Source organism: Notamacropus eugenii, chromosome 4 (genome assembly GCF_028372415.1).
Source record: "Notamacropus eugenii isolate mMacEug1 chromosome 4, mMacEug1.pri_v2, whole genome shotgun sequence".
In the NCBI taxonomy this organism is placed as follows: domain Eukaryota; kingdom Metazoa; phylum Chordata; class Mammalia; order Diprotodontia; family Macropodidae; genus Notamacropus; species Notamacropus eugenii.
The window spans coordinates 33,709,403-33,732,818 of record NC_092875.1 but is presented as its reverse complement, the minus strand read 5'-3'; the positions used below and the strand labels follow the sequence as shown (position 1 = coordinate 33,732,818).

Below are 23,416 nucleotides of genomic sequence, written 5' to 3'. Positions count from 1 at the left end.
AGTAAAATCTTGAAAGTCCAGGATTTAATATTAAAGTTATTAAATTGGAGTCTGATTTGAGTGAAGCTGTGGTAGATTAACTTGCTCTGTTTAGGCTTTAGTCACTAAGCAGTCTAACAGTAGTCGCCTAAGTATTACTAATAATACTGTGAGAAGGAGAGTTGTCACGGTCTGCGCATATAATGAGGGTGGACTCTGGGTGTCTAGCCTAGTGCTAGGTGGAGTCCTAGGAACCAGAAGTGGGTTTCTGTCAGATTGAGTGAGTCCTTGAGCGTGGAGTGTATCCTGCTGTGGCCTGAACTGGACCAGGCAACCTGGGGAGATCACTTTCAGCTTTGAGATTCTGAGATTTGTGGAGAGGCATAGACAAGAATCTCCCAGGATGAAAAGACACCTAGATGCTGTGGTCTCCAATTCCATGTGGATGGAAGACCTTCACGAATGAGACTGAAAAAAGGCCAGAAGGGTGAGGGGAAGACAATGTGGGCCTGCAATTAAAATGCAAATGTATTTTAAAAAACTGAAGGGAAAAAAATCCTCTCCTGTGGTGGTGATCCTTTCATCATAGGATCATAGATCTAGAGCTGCAACGTTTCTGAAGGCTTAGGAAATTTGTGACTACTGCAACCCCTCCTGGATACTAAGTGTCAGGTCGAATTGGAAGAAGTCTTCCCAAATCGAAGCCCAGTGCCCTAGCCACTATATTAGGCAGGGGCCAATTAAGTGTAGTCTGAGGGCCAGATGTGGCCTCACAACGATTCTTAGCTCAGGAGCTGGACAAAAATAGAAGTTGGTATGGCTTTGACCCACGAAGTTCACGTATCCCAGTGCTATACCCTGTGACCCAAATGACAACAGTGTAGTTTCTCACTGGGTTCATATTCAGATCCATTCCTCATTGGTAGAGCTGACTGCTCCTGGTACTTTGTTGCCATAGCCCTGGCATGAGAAGACATTAAAACAATTTTGGTGGAGGATTTTAAAAAGCATAATGACTTACTATCATATAAGTTTTAAGTTGTATTAATATTATTGGATTAAAATCTACCTAGATTATATAATTGAATACGTGCAATTATTTAGTTTACTCAATGTGAATTGTGGCTGTGGGGTGTATTTCTGACAGTTTTGATGAAAGACAGTTCAGCTGGGGCAGGACTGGGTGGCTTTTAAGGTCTCTTCCAATTTTACAATTGTCTGATTTAAGGGAAGAAGTTCTATAGATGATTCATGTAAAGAGTAACTCTTGTCTTTACCTTTCCTCATCTGTGTACCCTAATTGTAGGCGCAATGGTGCCGTCACTCACATCAAAATTCAGAACACTGGTGACTATTACGACCTATATGGCGGGGAAAAGTTTGCCACTCTGGCTGAGTTAGTGCAGTATTACATGGAGCATCATGGACAGCTAAAAGAAAAGAATGGCGATGTTATTGAGCTCAAATACCCGCTGAACTGTGCAGATCCTACCTCAGAAAGGTTAGTACCGCGAGCCCCCAGAAAACTTTGGTGCCATGGACTTGTCCTCCACATTTCACCAGGGGAGGCTGGGGCAGAGATCTTGTGTAGAGCCCACACAGTCTGTTCTCCTGCTTTGCAGGTTTACAAAAGTCACCAGCTATCTCCAGAGGCTTGTTGACTGTGACAGCTCCAAACTGAGGAGCTTTCATCTGGGGTAGGAGTCTCTAGAATATGCCTTGTGCCCTAATTCAGTGATTGTCATAGAGAGGACAGTGGTTAGAGGGCGGCACATGAGAGTTGATGTGTCTTTTAGGCATAAAGAGCTGCTCCCTGCAGGAGCAAGCTTGGCCAGTTGTTCAACAGCACTGCCGACAGATGTCAGTTTAACTTCATGAGTGGAAAAGGTACAAGAATCAGAGAGCCAGCATTTTTCATCTTGTTTCCTTAAATTAGGTTCCATTATATATGTGCAGAAAGGACTTGATTTGGAAAGAATCCTCCTGAACTGGTGTTGGGGGGTGGTGTGGGGGCCAGAATGGAAACTAGTGCATGAAAGTCCCTGCACTTGTTGCTTGGTTTTTGTCTTTTCAAGACATTCTCTGATCTTTGAAAAAATTTAAGGTCTCCCAATTAGATTTGCATATTTGCTGCTTTAAAATGTTGCTTTTAAGTCTTACAGCTTCATTTCTTTGCCATGGAATTGGCTGCCTGGTTGTTTCTGCAGCTCGTCACCACTGCTGGCATTTCAGATAATAGCATATCACCTAGCTGGATTAAAAGTAGTTTCTAAATTTATTTTCTGCTTCAGAGTATGGCTGGCTCATCAGATCTATTCTTCCTACTAAAAACAATTCAGTCTTGTTGTCTTGTTAAGGGGTCTGTTATTGCCTTCTTGTAGAAAGACTGGCACCTGTCTTCCCTGGGGGGCTCCTGAGGAGAAAGGAAGGCACAGCTGTGATCAGAGGTGCAGTAGGATCTCTTTTCTCGGTCAGTCCAGCCTCTAACTCTCTATCTCTAGCCAGGAGGCTGATTTTCACTCCATATTTGGAGGCAGCTGCCATACAGGTTGAAACTATGGTTTCATTTGTAGTGGAAATCCTTTATCTGGAGGCTGTGTGCCAGGGCCAAGACTCTTTCTCTGCCTCATAACTGCTCATATTTACTAGTCCTTGAGACAGCAATGGGCTTGAAGTGTTCTCTTGCTTTAGCAGCTGTTGGTGAGCAAATACAGTGTGATAACCTGTGCTTCTTAGAGAGAGTGGTCAGAGAGGAAATGGAAAAGATGAGAGTGCTTTCCTTTCAAGATGTTTTTATTATTATCAGCTCCATTTCTCAACATATTCCCCCTTTCTCCATCACCCAGAGAGCCATCCCATGGAGCATAGAATGAAGAAGAAAGAGGGAAAAATGTGGTTCATCAGAACTAAGCCACATATCAGCCAAGTCTGAGTTGATAGTCTCTGCTCAGCTCCCATGAGCTCCGCAGAGGCGGGGAGGACAGTGAGGGCTTGCCTTCCCACAAGATTTCTGGTGTGTTTATGGTGGTTTTGGTTATATCCCCCTCCTCCTTCGTCATTCCCCTCATTCTCCTTCATTCAACTTTACACTTCCTTAGGACAGTTTTTCATGTTCACCCCCCTAGACCCAGCACAAGGACCTGGAGACGAGCATTTCATTGTTTGTCAATTCAAATTGAATCGAATCCATCTGATAAGTGCCCATACAGCCCTTGCGCACTTGGGAGCACTCATCTAGGCCCCGTCTTTTTCACTGTGTTTAGGGATTCTGATGCTTTGTAATAGTCTAAAGCACCTCATGTAATAAGATCGAAACCATAACAGCCCCAGAATTTGTTTACGTTGTGTAAATTTCAGGTGGTTTCATGGGCACCTTTCTGGGAAAGAAGCAGAGAAGTTACTAACTGAGAAAGGAAAACACGGAAGCTTCCTGGTGCGGGAAAGCCAGAGTCACCCAGGAGACTTTGTTCTCTCTGTGCGCACAGGGGATGACAAGGGCGAGAGTAACGATGGCAAATCCAAAGTGACGCATGTCATGATTCGCTGCCAGGTAAAGCTCAGAGGGAATGTGTGGGTTGCCAGAGCTGCTTCTCTGGGCAGCAGACCCTTGCTGCAACAGGACTGGAGCTGGGGAGACCAGAGGGGCATCCTTGTTGCTTGGTGAGCCCAGGGCCTCTGTGTTTGCACTCTGTTGTTTATTAAAATTGATTGATTGTTTCAAGACTCTATTAAATTTTTTATTTTCAGTCCATCCCTGGCAGATTGAATCATGTGCCATTGAATCTTCTTCCCTGCAGCATTTCTAATATGTTTATGTTTGATTGCATCTGAAGTCTGTCTCCGAGGCTCATCTGCCAGAGTTTATGGCTACAGATCCTTCTTAGGATTGTTGCAGTCTGTGCCTTTGACTTCATTTGCCATTCTACAATAGATTCCCTGCATTAAGGTTTTTTTGGGAATGGATCTCTGGTGGAGTTTTGCATTGTGGTGGTGAACTGGCCCCACCAGAGAGGTCAATTTGTTTGCTGTTTTGTTTGTAAAATTGTATTCTATGTAAAAATGATCCTAATCTTTCTGCATTTTTTTCCTAAACCAGAAATCCCAAATACTTAGATTTTTAAATATCATATTGAGTTTTTCTTGTCATTTCCTCAGGTAGCCTTTTTTCTGGTGTCCTAGTTAGTAAATGTCCTCAGATATGAAGCTTAAAATCTCCCCTTTCTTTTTAGGTTGAAAAATCAGTTCTTTTTTAATACACATTTGGAGGGTAGAAGGGAAATGGTCAGGGAAGTCAAGGAATGGTCAGCAGTTTGAAGAAGAAATGGAGGGCAGTCTTTGTGTGCCTTTCATAAAGTCAAGATAGTGAAACTGAGGCCAGGGAGGGGACTAACATGTGAAAGGCCACAGAGTGAAGGAGAAGCAGTGCCAGGACTAGAATCTGGAGTACCCACCACCTCTTAACCCTGCTTTTACATGTTCGTGTCAACTGACAGAAAGCCAGAAGAGGCTACTTATGGGGCCATCCCCTTCCTCATTTCGACCTCTCACTTCTAGTTGTTTATGTTTTTCCAGTATTGCTTGTAACTGATGGGGACCTCCTGAAAAGAAGGAGATTTTTGTGGGTTAGCACATTGTTAACATTTCTTTGCAAAGCTGCTGTCTGTATTACCCTCTTGGGGCAGTCTTAGATTTGATCACTGTTGCTTTCTTTCTTTGTACACCTTCTGATTAGTCTTGATCTTTCTAACAAGGAGTGTCTTTTGACCTCCTTTGAAAGAGAAGGATCCTAGGACTTTGGGCAGCTGAAAGTCACCATAGATTACTGTTTGTCTTGGAAGGATCTGAAATATGATGTCGGTGGAGGAGAGAAATTTGATTCTTTAACAGACCTTGTGGAGCATTACAAGAAGAACCCCATGGTGGAAACTCTGGGTACAGTGCTACAGCTGAAGCAGGTGAGCTCCTTCCCCCTCCAAAAAAAGAGGAGATCATCCCTTACCATAGGGTGCACAGCTCCTGCTCATCAGAGTAGTTTACATTTGGTTTGTTCAGAGTAAGCAAACTGCTTGTTAAGTATTCGGAGTCATCATTATTGAAAATCTGTGTGACTCAGTGGTAAATATTGTTACACTTCTAGAGAACTGTGAAACCCCCTTACAAAGAGTCACAAAATCTTTGGAGCTGGGTTCTAGCCCTGGCTCTGCCTTTTCTTAAATGAAGTGACCTCAGGCCAGTTGTTTCCCCTTTCTTGGACTCAGTTTCCTGGATGTAGAATGAGAACATTGGACCAGGCCAGCTCTGCTGTACTTTCTCCGGTCCTGTCATTCTTTTTGGTGCAATGGAAAGTACATTTAATTGTGCAGGCCACCTAGGCAGCAGCCTGTCAAAGTACAAGTGAAGAGGGATCAATCAAAGTTGTGTGTTTTGAGATTTTTTATGAGTGGTTGTATATTCCAGACCCCATTGGTTCTCTGGAGAACAACTTTGTTATGTAACAAAGGAGACATTTTGGTATTAATGCCGGCTTCTTTAATATTTCCTTTGTTTTATGTCACATGATCATCGTGATCAGCCCCTGAACACAACGCGTATCAATGCTGCAGAGATTGAAAGCCGTGTGAGAGAATTAAGCAAATTAGCTGAGACGACAGATAAAGTTAAACAAGGTTTTTGGGAGGAATTTGAGGTAAGTTAATACTTTTTTACAGATGTTCATTTAGGTGGGAGATAAATTGGTCTAATGTTTAAAATCTGAGCACAGAAGTCCCACTGTGGATGTCGCACAGTTTGCTGAAGTGGAAAGGGTGTTCTGTTCTGGAGGGTGGACATTGCTGTTGACGTGGACGATATCAGCCAGCAGCTTCACTTGGCTGTCTTAGATCAGATTGCTGGAAGAAAGCAGGAAGGAGGGAGTCTGTCCCTCTGCATTTCAGTTTTTCAGCAGTTAGCCAGGGTTTTGAGAAAAATTCACTAAAATCAGTTTTATTGCAAAGAGTGAAAGAAAGAAAAATCTCATTTTAAGAGTTCAAGGTCATTACTTTTGATAGAGGAACGAGTCAACTCGTGTGTGTGTGTGTGTGTGTGTGTGTGTGTGTGTGTGTGTGTGTGTGTGTACGTGTACACACACATTTGGTAGAAAGGAGGTAGGGATGGAGTTGCAGTATGGTTTGTGTTCTTCAGGGAAGGGAGGAGAATAAGCATTCCTGCCGTGCCAGTTACGTGCCATTTACTGTGCTAAGCACTTTTACACATATGCCATTATATCAGGCCTATGCAACGGACAGCCTGGCCAAAGTATTTTGGGTGTCCTGTGAAAAATGTAGGGTTACCACTGTACACTCTCCTGTTTGTCCTGTGACCTGGGGCAACCAACCATTCTCAGTCTATCTCTAGTCTAAGCTTTCTGTGGCCCAAAGAAGTTTCCAAGTTGTGCAGGTCTGCATTAGATCCTCACAACCCTGGGAGGGAGCTGCTGTTATTATCCCCATTCTACATTTGAGGAAACTGAAACAAACAGAAGTAAAGCAACTTGCTCAGGGTCACTAGTAAGTGACTGAAGGTGTACTGGAACTCAGGTCTTCCTGATTTTCAGGCCCAGGGGTTTGGCTTACTATATAGTGATAGTGTCGTTTCCTTGCGTAGTGTGAGAAAAATCTTATGAAAGACTTTTTCAGAAAGTTTCTAAACGTTACACGAAAGCATAAGCTATTTTGGGAGATAGCATTTGGGACTGAGGGTCAGCTTGGAAGTGAGGAAGACCTGAATTCAGGTGTCCCCTCTTCTTTGTATCAGTTGTGCCCTTGGACTGGTCCCTCAGCTTCTTCGTGCTTCAGGCAATCCACAGAAACTAGAAGCTGCACAGAGGATGCTTGAGTAAGGTTCTTCACTCGTTTTCCGTCCCATGGGTCCAGCCTAGTCTCCCCCGCCCCTCCAATAAAAAAGTTGTGTGAAAGACTATAAAGTCTTGTGGGCACCCGCCATTGGTTTCAGTTAGAGGACTGTGGTCCTAGACAAAGCTTAGAAGTCATCTCATTGTATGGGACTGAGCTTTAGCAAAAGGAAGGGCCTTGCCCAGGGTCACTCACAGGAGGTAACTGGGCTGGGCCTTGACTCAGTTATGACTCCAGACTTCAGGGCTTCTTTCCATTTTGTTGAACTCCAAGGAGCATATTTTCAATTGCTGGTAGTGGCCTTTGTTAAGTCATGCCTGAGATGACTCTTTATGACCATCACTTTTCCCCTCAAGTAACCATTAACTTTCTAAAAGTGAGAGAAAGATGACAGAGAGCAGTGGCCTGGGGAGGGGAGGGACAGAATAGCCTGAGAATAACTGTCTTATTTCTACCATTTTTATTGGGGCAGTGATCAGAAAGAGAAGTCAGATCTTTCCAGAGAGGTTGTCGTAATGACATCCTCATTCTTGTTCATCTTGATGATGTCAAGAGTTGGGCTTGGAGTTTTAGCCTTGCTCTCCTGGTCCTGGAGAAAGAGGGCTTGTCCTAAATGCATCCTCCTGGACTCTGTGGAACGTGGTGAATATTAGGGGACAAACAAGTCTGGGCTGGCCTCAGGGCCTAAAGGGACAAACTCCTGTTGTTTTTTGCAAGGTCTGCTAAGCAGTAGCTCAGCTGGGCAGGCAGGTGGAGTAGCCAGATCTGTGGCTACACTGAGCACAGATTTTAAATTGTTAGCCTTTCTCTGTTCATTGGCTCCCTCACCCTTTTTAGATGTGTGCTTTTGTCTTCATTGTTTCAGCTTTAAAGACTGCCTCTGGATGGGGTGAGGGTGGGGATTTCTGGGACAGGTGGGCTCTGTAGAAGCTGATGCTTAGGTAGACTATGCTGAGACAGGAAAATTGGTCCCAGAAAACTGATATTGGCATCTTAATGAGGTTGCCTTCTCTTCCCCTTAGCTGTTTTGAGGAAGGTGATAAATTAGAGATTTGTCCCTGCTTCCAGTGTGATGTGATGGTCTGTGAAAGGAGTCAGCTTCATCAAACGTTAATCCTGCCATGAATTTCACTTTGACAACCATGGCGTGTTTGGATCTTTGGAAAGCTCTGCAGGTGTCATTGACAGTCAGCTTACTCAAATTCTGGCTTTTAAAAGTAACTTGCCCTTTGGACACTTTGCTAATAGAGAGGAGCTCACTTTCTGATGTGCTTTTTTTTTCTTCCCCTCACATCAGAAACAAATGCAAGTTGCTTATTTTTCTCAAGGATTTGAGACGTGGAAAGCAAGTACCAAGTATTGTGAGCTCAGCTTTTCTCTGGAGCTGGTGGCATCTCCTTCCCTTAGTCAGTGTGCCTGTGCTGGAGGAGGCCGAGCTGAGCCAGACTCTGCACGGATGAATGTGGAGGCAGGTTTAAATGCTGTCATTTGGTGTTCTGGGAGCTACGGACTATCTCAGAAAAGAACCAGACCACAGTCTTTGTGCAGTCTGGTGCCTAACCCAATACTGCATCCTCCTCTGCTGAGTGCTTTCCTTCTGGGAAGCCAGGGGGCACTGTGGCCTCAACAGCCATGTAGAACCTTGCTGCTGGCCACTGCAGGAGCTGAGCTCCGGAGGTGCCTGACTCCTCCTCCCCTCCTGCATCTTTCTCTCACCCCATTGTCCCCAAGCAGTTCATCCAAGCCTCCTTTCTCCTCTTTTCTCTTTAGCCGGTGGTCCCACTTCAGAGATTCGAATGTTTTGTCTTATTGTCCAGTCTTTAAGCTAGAACGACAGACAACCAAAGGGGATGATAGCCCCCTTTTTTAGTTTTGAATTTCTTTTGCTGTTGCCCATCCTTCCTGACTTTTCCTGACTTGCTACTTATTCCCTACTGATTAGTTATTTGAGGTACCTTTGATCCTAATAAAACATGCACTGGTACAAGCAGTCTTAAAACAATCCATGGGTTGTTATGGTTTGGATTTTATACATTTTGGGGTGACTCTAAAGAAAGATTCATCATAGCTGGCACAACAGCTCTAAGGTGTTTGTAGGTAACCATATGAAAGGCACAGCCTGCTGGGCCTTCAGATCCCTGAGTGTAGCTGAAGGATGCTAGTGTTTATGATGAGGGGAGAAGGGGCCAGAATTTTAGAATTAAATCTTCAGCTTGCTCCCAGGCTCATCTTTTGGGTAGATGTGCCTGTTCTCTGGTTTGGGCTCTTTGTTGAGGGGAGGGATCAGGGCCTTGCTACATCATCCTTGGAAACCCTCCCATTGCAGAGGCTTCTGAGGAGCCAGCTGCCTGCATTTGAGCTGAGGGGCTGTGTTTGCACACTGTTCCATTGTGGACTGTTGGCTTTCGGGTGAAAGTCTCTTCAATCGATATTATGATTTCCTAGTGCTCTCATTCGTGTCTCCATAAAGCCTGGTTTCATTTTGTTACTGAAGTCCCTCTGTTTCTCCAGCGGGGATGTTGCTAAGTCAGATAAGGAGCTGTTTTTAGTTTGCCTAGACCTGGTGCACTGCAGCCATTTCACTGACAGCTAAACAGATGTCATGGAGACTTCTAGTGAGTCTAGTAAGTGACATATCTCCAGTAGAAACTAGTATCTGCCTTCAAACCATAGGCCCCTGTTAATTTCTCTTAAAAGTTACCCTCTCCTTCTTTGGCAGTCTGTGGATTTCAGTTTTGTAATAATTTAATTTTATTTCAATTCCATGTAAAAGCTGTGGGTAGTGTCTTTTGATCCTGAATAAATGTAATATTTATAGCTGGAAAGGTCTTTAAACCCCTCTAGGGCAGGGGTCCTTAACCTCTTTGGCAGATTGGGGAAGCCTAGGGATCCCTTCTCACAATCAGGTTTTTAAATGCAGAAAATAAAATACAAAGGATTTACAAAGGAAGCCAATTGGGGGCAGCTCAGTAACTCAGTGGATAGAGCACCGGCCCTAGAGTGAGGAGGATCCGAGTTCAAATATGGCCTCAGAAACTCTAGGCAAGCAGTTTAACCTTGATTGCCTATAAGTAAATAATTTAAAATCAAATATAAAAGGAAACCAATTATATTGAAATCCAAATCCTTCTTTAAAAGTTCATGAATTCCAGTTAAGACCACCTGATCTAGTCCAGTCCTTTCATTTTTTAGATTAAGAAATTAAGCCCCAGAGAGAAGAGGTAACTTGCTTAAGATCCATTAGCTAGGAAGGAGTAGAGCCAGTATTCAAACCCAGGTCTTCACACTTCATATCTGATGCTTTTTCCACCATACTATGATTTGCTCTGGTGGGTTTTTAGTAGGAATTGGCCCCAGTGACAAAGAAGCAGCACTCTTGTGGAAATTCCATCCTGCCTCATCCCCCTCCAAAAGAGGTCCAGTTTAATACTTCAGCGTTTTCCAGGAAGGAACGAAGTAATACTGAACAAACTACAGGCCAGATCTAAGATTCTCAAAGCAGGCAGAATTCCCATTGCCTCTGGTAGGGAAAGAGTTACAATCGTAATGCAGGTAGAGGCCTGTGTAAGCCCTTATGGGCTTGCAGTGATCTTCTGATCTCCTGCTGAACATTTGACTTGGAATCGTTTTCCCTTTTGTGTGTCCACTGCCACTACAGAGGAGGCAGTCACTTTGCTGAAAGAACAGACAGTCCTTTCTCTTCCAGGACTATTTTTAGTAGCTAAAGCAGCTTGTCATTGTTTCGAAGAATATAAATTCTTAAAATGTTGTTAGGTTCTTTGGTCTCTTCCCCCTCTACTGCTGCTCCTCTTTCATTGTCATATATACATGGGTCTCTTCATCTTTAAAAAACCCAAACACCCCCTTTCACTCGTCCCTGCTATGCTCCTACTGGTCTGTTTCTCTCTAGGCTGTCATAGCCAAGCCTTTTCAAGTGAGTGGTCTTTACTTGCTGCCTCCATTTTTTTCTTGATCTACTTAGTATATGTTCCCACCGAATACCGAGGACATCAGAGATTTCTTTATTGCCAGTCTGGTGGTGTTCTCTTTGTCTTCATTCCCCTTGATCTCCGTTGTATCTGACATCACTGACCATATTATTGAACATCTTTCCTCAGGCTTCCATGTCTTAAACTTACTCATTTCCTGTTACCTGCTTCTCCACCCTACCCCTGCTGTACCCAGAGATGGTTCTAATCTTGATCTTGTCATCACCCACAAATGCACCGTTTTCATATTAGTGAAATTTCCTTATCTAATCTAATCATAGTTTATTGTCATTCTAATTCTCCCTCTGCCTTGAAACCTTAAACTCTATTTTTTAACCTCACTATGACCTCCAGTGCCTTGACCCCTTGAGTTCTTTCCTAAGTCATCATGTTTGAATTGGCTGCCCTCTCCTCTTTTTCCTGTCTTAACCTTTTAGTGAACTAGTTCATCTCCACCCTGTCCTCTTCCCTTGGGTCCATTGCCACCTTATCCTGTCCCCAGTTTTGCCCTGTCCAGCCTCTGTTTTGGATTACTTCAACTAGCCGTATCCTTCACTTCTACTGATGTTATGCTAAACAAAGCTGGAAAAAAAGGTTTTGAAACCATGCTGATTGTATGCATTACAAATGTATGTTGCATAACCTCATTTAGGTCCTCACTGCAGCAAGGCAATCCTTTTACTTTTCCCTCATTGACTGTTTTACTGTAATTATTCACAGCCTTCATTCCTATTCATGAGCTTATCTTTAATCTCCCCCCTCTCCACTCCTTACTTCCCTACTGCCTACAAACATGCTGACGTTTCCCCGCACCCTAAAAAAATCCTCACTAGTTCCGTCCATCCGGGCTGCTTGTCATCCCATATCTCTTCTTTGTGTGGTTAAATTAATTGAGGAGGCCATCTGTGATAGATGCCTTCACTTCTTTTTCTCTCACTCTCTTCCTAACTTCCTACAGTATGGCTTTAGACCTCATCATTTAGCCAAAACTCCTTTCTCCAAATTTACCCAATAAATTCTTAATGCTAAATCTAATGGTCTTTTCTCCATCTTCATCCATCGTGGCTTCACTATAGTCTTTGGTACTATGGATCACTCTCTTCTTGATGCTGTCTTATGTCTGGGTGTGTGGGGCACCCCTCTCTCCTGGTTCTCCTCCTACCTGTCTGACCACTCTTCAGTCTCCTTTCCCAGGTCTTTATCCAGGTCACATCCATTAATTGTGATTGTCTCACAGGGTCTTGTCCTGGGCCCTCTTCTCCCTCTGTGATGTTTCATTTGGTGATCTTATCAGTGTCCATGGATTCATCTCTTTGTTGATGATTCTCAAATCTATTTATCTAGCCTGACTTTCATTTTTACATTTCCAGCTGCCTACTGGACATCTCAAACTGGATGTGCAAGGTACCTCAAATTCATTATGCCAAAAATTGAATTATCTTTCCTCCTCTCAATCCTCTCCTCTTCCTAACTTCCCTCTTCCTGTGGAGTGTTCCACTGTCCTTCCAGTCCCCTACATTCACAGCCTAAGCATCCTCCTCGATTCCTCATTTTCTCACCCTCCATATCCAATCTGTGGTCAAGTTCTGTTGATTTGCTTTCATATCATCTCTTAAAAATACCCTCTTTGCACCTCTAATGCTGCCACTATCCTTGGGTAGACCCTTATCATCTCACCTCTGGACTGTTGCAATAACTGCTGGTGGTCTGCTGGCCTCAAGTCTCTCTCCATGCTAATCATCCTCCATTCAGCTCCCAAAGTGACTTTTCCTAAAGTGAAGGCCTGACTGAGTCATCTCCCTTACTCATTTTCCAATGGCTCCTTCTCTCCTCCAGGATCAAAAACAGAATGCTCTGATTGGCAGTCAAAGCCCTGCGTAACCTATCCCTCTTTTACCTTTTCATTCTTCTTACACTTCACTCCGTGCCATGCCCTCTTCAATCCAGCGACATTGACTTCCTGACTGTTCACTGAACAAGGTGCTCTGTCTCTTGACTCTGTCTCTTATGCCTGGAATGCTCTCCCCCTCAACTCTGCCTGTTGATGTTCCTGGCTTTCTTTATGTCCCAACATAGATCCCAACCCCTCTTAAAGATTGTAGTACCTTCCTTCTGTTATTTCCTATTTATCCTGTCTAGAGCTCGTTTTGTATGTATTTGTTTGCATATTGTCTCCCCCATGACACTTGGAAGCTCCTTGAAGGCAGTGCCTCTTTTTGTATCCCTAGCACTTAACACAATGCCTGGCACATAGTAGGCACTTAACAAATTTTGATTGATTGATTGATTAGGTGCTTAGTAAATACTTACTGACTCTCAAGTCTACATTCAACTGTGCCTTGTTATTCAGTCTCTAGTTCTCTTCTCCTCTTTACATTTCTACTTTGATCATAACTCAGCATGTTCAAGACTGAACTCGTTAATTTCCCTTTTCAACTACCTTATCTCTGTAAAAGATATTATCATTCTCTTAGTCTCCTAGGCTGGTAACCTTTGATCTCAACTTCAACACATCCCTTTTTATCCTCGTTAACCTATTTCACAAAGCCCTGTTGCTTTTTATTTCTTTAAAATTTTCCTTACCCCACCTCATAATGTCCTCACCCCTTTTGTCTGAGTCTTCTTTGCTTCATACGTGGATGTGAGCAGTCATCTGTCTGGCCTCAGTCACTTCGATGTCTTCCCCAATCCATCAGGACTACTCGTACTTAAATACTATCTCATCATGTCCCTCTTCCCAGCTCAGAAGTATTTTGTGAGTCCCAGGTTAGTGCCACAGTGTGTCTACACTCTGCCTAGTGTTCAAGGCTCTCCGTCAATAGACGCTGCCTTACCTCTTCAGTCTTAATTCTAGGCCTTCTTAGTGTACAGTGCTCCTTTTCCTCAGAACAGTTTCCTGGCTCCTTTGTAAATGTTGCTATGATCATCTCTGCCTCTCTTCTCACCCTCCCTTGTGATCCTTTATCTTTTCTCCTCACTCTGCCCAGCTGAGTCTCTTCCCCATTCTTCAGTGACCAGTTCACATTCAGCTCTTCCTGGAAGCCTTTGCTGACTGACAGCTCCAACTCATGATGATGCCCTCCTTCTGTGACTGCCTATAACAACTGTGCACCACTTGTGTACTATCTTATATTGCTTAGAGGATGTGAGTGATTGTAAGCTTCCTGAGGGAAGGCCTGCTTCTTATCCTTCTCTACTTGAACACCAGAAACCTTGGTGACTCATGTGGGCCTTGTTTGTTGCCCTGATTTGTCCCTTCATACTCCTGCGATTTGTCTAACAAGAGTCCCCTGGAGTCCATGATGCCAAAGGGAACCATGTGTTGTAATTTCTAGAAGCTGGTGCCTTCACTGTTCCCTGCTGTACTCTTGTGCACTACCAGTGTTTCTGGGAGGGAGAATCAGATAAAGAGTTTACTATTCACTTGGAGAGATGACAGTGCCACAGGAAAAATCTGAGATTCCTTTGGATCAGGTAGAAGACTTGACTTTGGAGACATTCAGATGGGTCACCCTCTTGTCGTAGTTATTCCAGGTATTGGAACCAGAGTGATGGCCTGTCAGGCACACTTTGTCAGACCCTTCCTCTTGGGCTGTAGTAGCAGCAGCAGCAGGGAGTTGGGGAGGAGCCCTCAAGTTTTTCTGGAGGGAGGGAGAGAGTGGCTTTATCTTTTGACAGTGATGTAGGCCACTCTGAATGATTACTGCCATTAGTACCTTTGCTTGGCCAGTGAAGGACAGGCCACACAGGAGAGGGAGATTACCCTTGGGAGGCTGTCACGGTGCACACAGTTCCCTTGATTTGTTTGCCTTGTTTCCTCTCTCTGCTCTCCTCACCTGGTAACATGATCGCTCACCTGGTTGCTCTGGTGGACTGTTAGAAGAACATGCCTTCACAGTGCCTCATAAATGCCCTTCCTGCAGGGGACTCTTATTCAGCTTGTTTCTGGACCTCTTTAAGGGGGAGTCATTATTTTGTAAGCCCTTTGGCTCTGGGTCACATTCCCTTTTATGCTTTTAACTCTCAGTTAGCCAGGGCCAAAAGATCTGATTTGAAGATTCCCTTTTGTCCTTGTCTTCCCCTTTTGCTGGATGCCTTCTTCTTGTTCTCTCATCATTAGCATCCCTGCTATAGAGTTCTTTGGAAGAGGGTGAGGGAGGGGTGGGAGAGAATACAGATAGCACATTGGAAACAAATAACATTTAACTTGACAAGTCATTAGTAACTTTTGTAAATGGAGAAAGAATGCAGTCCTATAAGATTGCTGACCTGAGTGAGAGTTTAAATAATTAGTACGAAGATGCTCCTTGAGGAGCGGTATCCTTTTCTACTTTCTTAAAGCTGGGAATACAAGAGCCATTCAGGTGTCTGTTGATCATCTAGGTGCCCTGAGACATTAGATCTGAAGACTGGTGCTGGTGCTGGTGCTGCTGCTGGTGGTAGTGGGGGCGCTGGTTTGAAAGTCAGGAATTGTGGGTTCTCATAGTGTCACCTATCTTCAGTCTGCCTTTGGAGAAGCTGCCTTGTCTCTGCTTCACTTTTTCTGTATGGAAGCTGAGATGTGTTATGTTAGATCATGTCTTCAGGGCGTGATGAGGATGGATTCATGTTTGCCAAGTATATTGAGATCCTCAGATAAGGGAGCTGAGGAAGAGACACAGTATTATTCATCTTTAGGCTCCGACAGCTGCCAGCCACCCAGCAATTAGCTCCTCACAGTGCTCATTACAAAGGGGCCCTTGCCTGTCCTTTATATTGTCCTCTGAGGGGTAAAGGACAGTCTCAGGCGATATTCATTAGAATACGCAGTCTGCCTTTGAGAAGGGGAGGGGCAGCCTGAATGCAGTACGGGCCATGGAATTTCCCCTGCCTGGACTCAGTTTGCTTGTATTTTGTTCCAGTGTTTTCTGCAAGAATGAGGAAGCTACTTTGTCCTTCAGGTTGACCTCGCGAGGTAACCGAAGGTGTCATGTGGCACTGTGATCAGCGTGCCTGCTAGGGAGCGTAGTGATGATGATGATAGTGGCAGTGATGATGATGGTGGTACTGACATTTGTGCCAGGGCCTGTGCTAAGCACTTTACAATTATTATTTCATTTGACCCTCACAACAGCCATGGAAAATAGTTGTTATTATTATCCCCATTTTATAGATGAGGAAACAGAAGCAAACGGGTTCAGTGACTTACCAGGATCCTACAACTAGTAAGTGTCTGAAACTCAGTTTGAACTCAGGTCCTCCTGAGTCCAGGCCTAGTGCTCTGTTTGCTGCTCTCCTTAGCTGCCCCAGGCTTCTTTAGACTTTTCTCCTCTTCCTAGTCTTCCCCTTCTTCATTTCCCTAGCTCTAGGAAGCTTTGCCCAGGTATTGCGACTGTCTCTGCTTCTGGGACTAGGCTCTACCTTCAGTAGGCTGATGCTAACACAGGCGGTATCATCCTGTGGGGAATACTTGAAGTGAAGCTTGCCTTTTTACCTGCTAAAGTTTTGTTCTGGGCCAAGGAGCTGGTCACTTTTGGCAAATCTTTGTACTTTTACTTTTGCTTGTTTAGTGGCATTTGAAGTAATTGTTCTAATCCAGTTTTGAATTCATCTTTGAGCTCTAAGTCCCCAGGAGTCCAGAAGGAGTCTTTTCAGTAATGGTGCAGTATTGGTGGTGAGAACTGTCTGAGAGAGCCAGAAGGGGCAGTTGACCTTCAGTCCTTAATCTGGAGTCATTTTGGGATTTGAATGACCTTTTGGTTGTCCAACTTCTGCATTAAATGTACTCTCTTTCTCTTACAAGCTTTAACCAGCCAAATGACTTGCGACATTAACTGTCATTCAAAGCTGAATATTACGTTTGGAAACTAAGATTGAAACACCGATTCATACTGAGGGCTTCTACCTTTCTGAAATTCCAAGTAATAAAGTGGGAATTTAATTATTATTATGTGAAGTACAGCCTGCTCTCTCTGGTGAAATTTTTCAGTGATAAACCACTTGGGTATTCTGAATTGATTGTTTTTTTTCCCCTCTTTGGGTTTTTTACATTGCTGATTTGACCATTCATAATTTGCAACTATTTTCCTGTATCTTGGATTCAGTGGTACCCAGTGGGACACATTTTATTCTGCATCTGTGGAAACCCACCTGGTGGCCTGTCTACGTCCCACCTTATTTTCCCCTTTCTGGGTTAGCCCCCTTCCTACCTAGTCATCTTCTCTGCTTTCTAGTCTCTTTCCCACTGCAGGGCTGCCCCATTTCCTGACACTCACTTTCTTGTACCCTTTCTTGATGGCCCCATTTCCTTCCTTGTTTCCTTTCCCAGAACTGTGCTTCATATCACATGGGTTTTGATGGCGTAATAGTTTCTCTGGCCTCTGTGGCTGACTGTCTTCTGTACGTAGCTAGAGAAGCCTCAGCCTGGAGTCAGGAAATCATCCTGAGTTCAAATCCAGGTTCAGACATAGTTGGGTGACCCTGGACAAGTCATTTAAGCCCTGTCTGCCCCAGTTTCCTCATTTGTAATATGCGGCTAATAATAGCACCTACCTCGCTGGGTTATTGTGAGGATCCTATGAGACAATAACTGTGAAGTGCTTAACACAGTGCCTGGTATACAATAGGTGATATATGTCTTAGCCATTCTTCTTCTTGTCTCCTATCTATGCCCACCCCTCTAGGTTTGGGGAAGTGTCTGTGTGGGCATTCACTGATTATTCTTGGTGGCATATATCAGTAAACTTAACCAGGCTCAGAAGTCACCAAGAAATAAATTCTCACTAACCCAAAGCATCAGAAACCATCTGGAACCATGTGGATGACAGAGGTTACAGGGGGCCATCTGTGTAGACTTCATAGTCTGGTCATGCTGCTGGAGGGTTAGCTGGAGACGTGTGTGTGCGCATGCATGTGCATGCCTTTTCCTCTCTGAAGTCCAGGGATTGGTCTTCTTTGTATTTGTGTGCACAGTGCATCTTATTATGTGTTTGTGCTATCTCTCTGTCTCTTGTCCCTCTTTCTCTTTACCTTAATCCCTCCCTCCTCTTTCATTCCCTGATTTGTTTTTTGGATGTAATTCGTCTCCTCCCTCCTCTCCTTCCCTGCTTGCCCCTAATATTCTTTGAGTTTTCTTTCAGGTTTGTATGACTGAGAACTGTAGGAAAAGAGAAGGGTAAAAAATAAGAAACATGGAGACATTGTGAAGTTGTAGGAAGAGCCTGTAGTAGTGCCCATCACTTGTTTCACTTGGATTCTGCTTGTTTTTATCTCCTGGATTTCCTAGCACAGGTGGTTCAGAAATATTTCTTCAGTGTCTCACACCAGTTACTCTCATTTTTATCCAGACTCTACAACAGCAGGAATGCAAGCTCCTATATAGCCGTAAAGAGGGTCAGCGGCCAGAAAATAAAAACAAAAACAGATATAAGAACATTTTGCCTTGTAAGTATCAATAGGCTCCATTTCCCTTAGTAGTCACTTCCAACAGTTTTGCTTTCCCTGATGGTGCTGGAGAGATGATGACTGTGCCCATCTCACCAACTTAGAATCCTTAATCTCTTTTATTGTAGGCAGCGTTTGTAATGACCAGTTCTAGTGGGAAACCAGACATTTGTTCTTCAAACTCCTGTATCATTAGCACTGTCATTGATTGGAGAGTTGGAGAATGTTAGAATTGGAGGGATCTTGCCAGTTGTTTAGTTTAGACCTGGAAGAGCAAAGCTGAAGCTTGAGATCCAAATCTTAGATTATCTTGAGTATTTTGTGTTGATGACAGATAAATTTTAATTTTTGAATTTTGCTTAGAAGAGGATAGCTTCCCCTTTAAAAATACAAAGTCTGATAGGGATAGGATTGCCTCTTGGGGGAAGGAAATAGTACTTCTGAAATCTAGAGAAGGGCCTCCCCAGACTGGTTCCAGCTCTGCTGAAGATACCTTGTAGGGGCAGGGGTGTCTAGAGATAGGTGCTGATGCTTTGGTGCCATCTTCTGGGACCTCCTCATGGCATAGAAGTAACATGGTTTTGAGGGCCATGCCAGTGGAGCACAAGTGCTGGCTGACAAGCTTTAATAGTTTCAATTTTTACTAAGAATCATGTTTAAAGCAATTGTTTTTTGTTGGGATTTACAAAATCCAACTCAAGTCTCTTGGGCTTTCTCTCTAGTAGGTTGATATTGTTTTATTTACTGCTCCCAATTTTTGTTTTTTTTTTTCAAAGAAAGCATCTTTGGCAGCTTTATGGGTGATTCAAATGCATTTTCATTGTCCTTATTGGGGTGGGCTCTTGGCATAATTTTTATCTAGAGGAAACAGAATGTTGCTGGATTTTGGATTAACTGCTAGACAAACCAGGAATTCTTTGTCTAATTTATTGAAAACAATAGCGTTAATGACTTTGTGGTATCTCTCTCTAGTTGATCATACCAGGGTTGTTCTGCATGATGGGGATCCAAATGAACCAGTTTCGGATTACATTAATGCAAACATTATCATGGTAAGCTCTGCATTTGCACTCTACAGTCCTGGCTATGGGCTGCCAATGTTTATAGTTTTCCTCTTTCCATCTAGAAAAATGATTGTCAGGTAGAATTCTTGTCATTTTTTTAAGGTACATTTCTTTTGTTTTCTAGCCTGAATTTGAGACCAAGTGCAACAATTCAAAGCCCAAAAAGAGTTATATTGCAACCCAAGGCTGTCTGCAGAACACAGTGAATGACTTCTGGAGAATGGTGTTCCAGGAGAATTCCCGAGTTATTGTTATGACAACGAAAGAAGTGGAGCGAGGCAAGGTAGAGTGTGAGATGGACTGGTGGATTATGGGAGAGTTGGAACCCTGGAGGCCTAGGGACGACAACCTGTGTGATGTCAAGAGACTGTACAGGGCTACCCTGCAGCTGGGACTTGGGCGTTGGCCTCTGGCTTTCTGCTCAATTAGTTTTTGCAATGCGTCAGGGTTTTTTGTTTGTTTTTGTGATGAAATATTTGGAGACTATTGGAAGGTTTAAATTGACCATGATGGGAGTGAGTCATCTTCTTTAACAAACCTGAACTTTCATGGAACTGATCTCTGGAGGATTACCTGATTCTGTCAGGTGCCTCAAGTCCTGTTTAGTAATCGCTGATCACACAAACATCAGACTGGAAGCTTTCCATTAAGCAAGGTTTCTGTGTTTTCGTTATTGTGTTGGAGGTGAATTTTTTTTTGAAGATGGTTTATATCTGAATTTGCTGTTTTGTAGCAATCATGTCTATACAAAGCATATTAAACCATTTCTTGGATAGAGGATATTTGGCTTACAGTGCTTATGCCTTTGTAGCATGGGCATTGGAGCCCACAGATGGTTGTTGGCATTCTTCGGATCATTTTTATATTATGAGAGTAGAGGACTGTAAGGTTACTTTTCTTTTCTTTTTTCTTTTTTTGTTAAGCCCATTACATAAGCTTGCTTCTTGTTGCCTAGCATTAAAGACCTTTGTGATGAGGGTTATGTACAATGAAAATTTAGCATCTTTCTTCCAAAGGGAATGGTGGTATCATTAATTATCCTTGGATTTATTATTGCCAACCTTGAAGTGCTTTCACAAAGCTGAGAGTGTGCTCTCTTCTGGGTTTCCTGAATCTGAAGGGGGTGAGCCTGAGGCCTGGTTCTCCCTCCCTTGGGTTCTGCCCCTCGTTGAGGTTCATGCCTGAGTGCAAATGCAGTTTCCTGCCTGTCCTTGAAGGACGTGCTGCTGTGAAGGGAAAATAGTTATGATGGCTTCAGAGTAATTGGTTTGGTTTCTCCTCTGAGGAACTGTCCCACGCAGATGAGATGGCTGAGAGGTAGCGTATTGCTGCAGCTGGATTGCAAGGGATTCTTCCTCATTCAGTGCCAGCATGCTCCCAGCCATACTCCCTTTCCCCTTCTTTCTATTTAGCCTTAGCATTAGGCTACCTGTACACTTGGGAAGCTCTTTTCCATATCCTCCCCAACTCACTTGTTGGGCAGGTGCATGGGAGGAGAAATCAGATGTGTGTGTGTGTTTGATTTTGAAATACTTTGTGCTGCAGTGAAACAACATAGAACCTCTCTGTGTTTTCATTTAAAAGCATGCAAACAAATACAACCCTGAATTTCAGCAGTCATTTACCAAGGGTGCTAGTGGTGTCTGGGAATCTGCCGGAGCTCTCCGGGATCATGATTTTGTCTTCTTGCCTTCCGTAGAGCTCTCTACCCTCAGGAGTGACTAGAAGCTGCTACTGGACTTAACTGGCCAGGGACTGCACTGGGTACAGTCAGGAGTAGGAGAATGGTTTACATGGGGAACATCAAAACTGTATGGAGTCTTTAAAAAATACACTCAGATCAGAATTGTGCTCAAGGGGAAGGCAAAGGTTTGAACTGAAAAGCCGTGAGAAGCAGATCATAGCAAGTCACCAATTCCCAGGACTTCCATTAGCCCCTCGGCCCCTTAGTGACAATTGTTTAACTGGAAATTACTGTGGCTCATAAATGCAGAAGACAGATTTCTCCTCCTGTAGTTAGGGCTTTGAGAGTTATGGGAAGTGGATTGGGGCTCAGGATGGGGGTGCCCCAGGAAAAGAAATAGTACCGAAAGGAAGCGTGTTCCAGAATGGATCACCAGTAAGTAGGAGCACATCCTTTATTTAGCATAAAAACTTTCCTTGTTGGCAAGAACCCTCTTTTTGGCTCCATCTTTTTCAGTCTGCCTGTTATTGAAGCCAGCAGCTGTGGGGAACTAGGCTCCCTCAGACTCCCAGACGTAGCTGAGGGAAGGGTCTCCTTGGTGGTGACATATGTAGTAGTTCCTGTATCCCTAAATGTGCTGTGAGGTTTGGATATGGAGCGCTTCCTTCCTGTTTTATTTAGTTTTTTGGAATGTAGACTGTGGGAGCTGTGTTCGCACTAGGCAAGGGGAGCATCTGGGGCAAAACTCTATACTGATATGAAAATGTACTAGACAGTTTGAGAAGCCCATCTACTTCCACATTTTATATTCTCTTTCCCAACAAAGTGATAGCAGGTTATGTTTGAAAGGAAACAAAACTGTTGCTGGGTGATTCTCTCAACCTAGTTAATAGATCCCATTTTGTTTTCTTGGCATATTAGAAACATAAATGAGCATCGGGCTCCCATTTGAATGCTGGGTAATTATTCTTCTTTTGTCTCTCTGCTTGGGGGAGGTATTTAGGATAGGAAAATTATGCTAAAAAGCTGCTTCCTCCATTCTCCTCATCCCAATTCAACTTTTGCTCATAATTTCTGTTAGTTTTTCTCTCTCTCTCTCCTCATCCTTTCCCCAGTTGTGGTTGATCCTACAAGATTCTGTCATTTGCCATCTCTTTTCTCTCTTAGACACACACACAGACACACACACACACACACACACACACACACACACACGTACCACACACGCACCACACACGTACCACACACGCACCACACACATACCACACATGCACCACACACGCACCACACATGCACCACACACACATACATGCACTCTCCCTTAGTCATCTTGTCCAATCCTGCAACCTCAATTATTATGCATGATGATGACTCCCTCATCCAGGGGTAGGGGGACTTGCATCCTCGAGGCCACCTGTGGCCCTCTGGGTCCTCAAGTGCGGCCCTGTGACTGAAGCCAAATGTCACAGAACAAATCCCCCTCAGCGCTGTTGTTATTGTATAAATTGTTCTCTTGGTTTCACTTCTCTTTGTCTCAGTTCATATGGCTCTTCTCAGATTTCTCTGAAATCATCCCCATCATTCTTAAAGTACAATATTGCCTCAGAGACAATTAAGGGGCTCAGCGTATAGAGCACTGGGCCTGGAATCAGGAAGGTCTAAATTCAGATCTAGCCTCAGATACTTACTATTTGTGTCACACTGAGGAAGTTGCTTGACATTTGCCTCAGTTTCCTCAAATGTAAAAAAAATGTGGATAATAATGTCACCTACCTCCCAGAGTTGTCATCAGGACCAGATGTTTGTAAAGCATCTAGCACAGTGCCTGGCAATAGTAAATGCTTAATAAATGCCTTTTCCCTTCTGTTACGTTGAATGCCCTAATTTGTTCAGGTCTTCTCAAAGTAATGAGCACCCTCTGTTTCCAGTTCTTTGCTACTGCAAAAAAGAGTTGCTATAAATATTTTTGTCATGAAATGTAGGGGAGAGAAGAGTCAGTGGAAAGGGACAGACAAGGTCTGCGATGTCAGAAGAAGAACCCTGAGGTAAAAAAGGGAAAAGGACAACCTGCCATGTCTCCATCTCCCTTTTGGCTCTGTGGTTCAACTGTTCACTATGAAAAGGACATGCCTTGGGGTGAGTGGTCCAGTCTGAGCTCACAACTGGCCAGGCCTTGGGCCCGGTGAAGGCGGCCACTCAGCACTGAGCCCATTCTAACACAGGAGCCCACCTATATGGGCAACCGGGGAGGCCAAACTGCTTGCTCCATTGTGGCCAGAGGGTGGGGGTGGGGTGGGAAGGACAGTGGGAGGGAGGGATGATAACTATCTCACTTACTCACAAACTTAGCCCTTTTTCATTTTTTTTGATTCCCTCATTGGGCCTTTG

General features: G+C 43.8%; 1 protein-coding gene across 2 annotated transcripts in view; it reads left to right on the top strand.

Moving 5' to 3' along the window:
* The window catches only part of PTPN11 (protein tyrosine phosphatase non-receptor type 11), a 65,310-nt gene that overhangs the window by 24,416 nt on the left and 17,478 nt on the right, over positions 1 to 23,416 (top strand). For both annotated transcript variants that reach the window (XM_072600401.1, XM_072600402.1), the window contains exons 3-9: positions 1,286 to 1,480; positions 3,337 to 3,529; positions 4,818 to 4,934; positions 5,552 to 5,665; positions 18,184 to 18,280; positions 19,253 to 19,332; positions 19,469 to 19,627. In XM_072600401.1, coding sequence (XP_072456502.1) covers positions 1,286 to 1,480; positions 3,337 to 3,529; positions 4,818 to 4,934; positions 5,552 to 5,665; positions 18,184 to 18,280; positions 19,253 to 19,332; positions 19,469 to 19,627 — 955 coding nt within the window. The remainder of the gene's footprint in view (positions 1 to 1,285; positions 1,481 to 3,336; positions 3,530 to 4,817; positions 4,935 to 5,551; positions 5,666 to 18,183; positions 18,281 to 19,252; positions 19,333 to 19,468; positions 19,628 to 23,416) is intronic.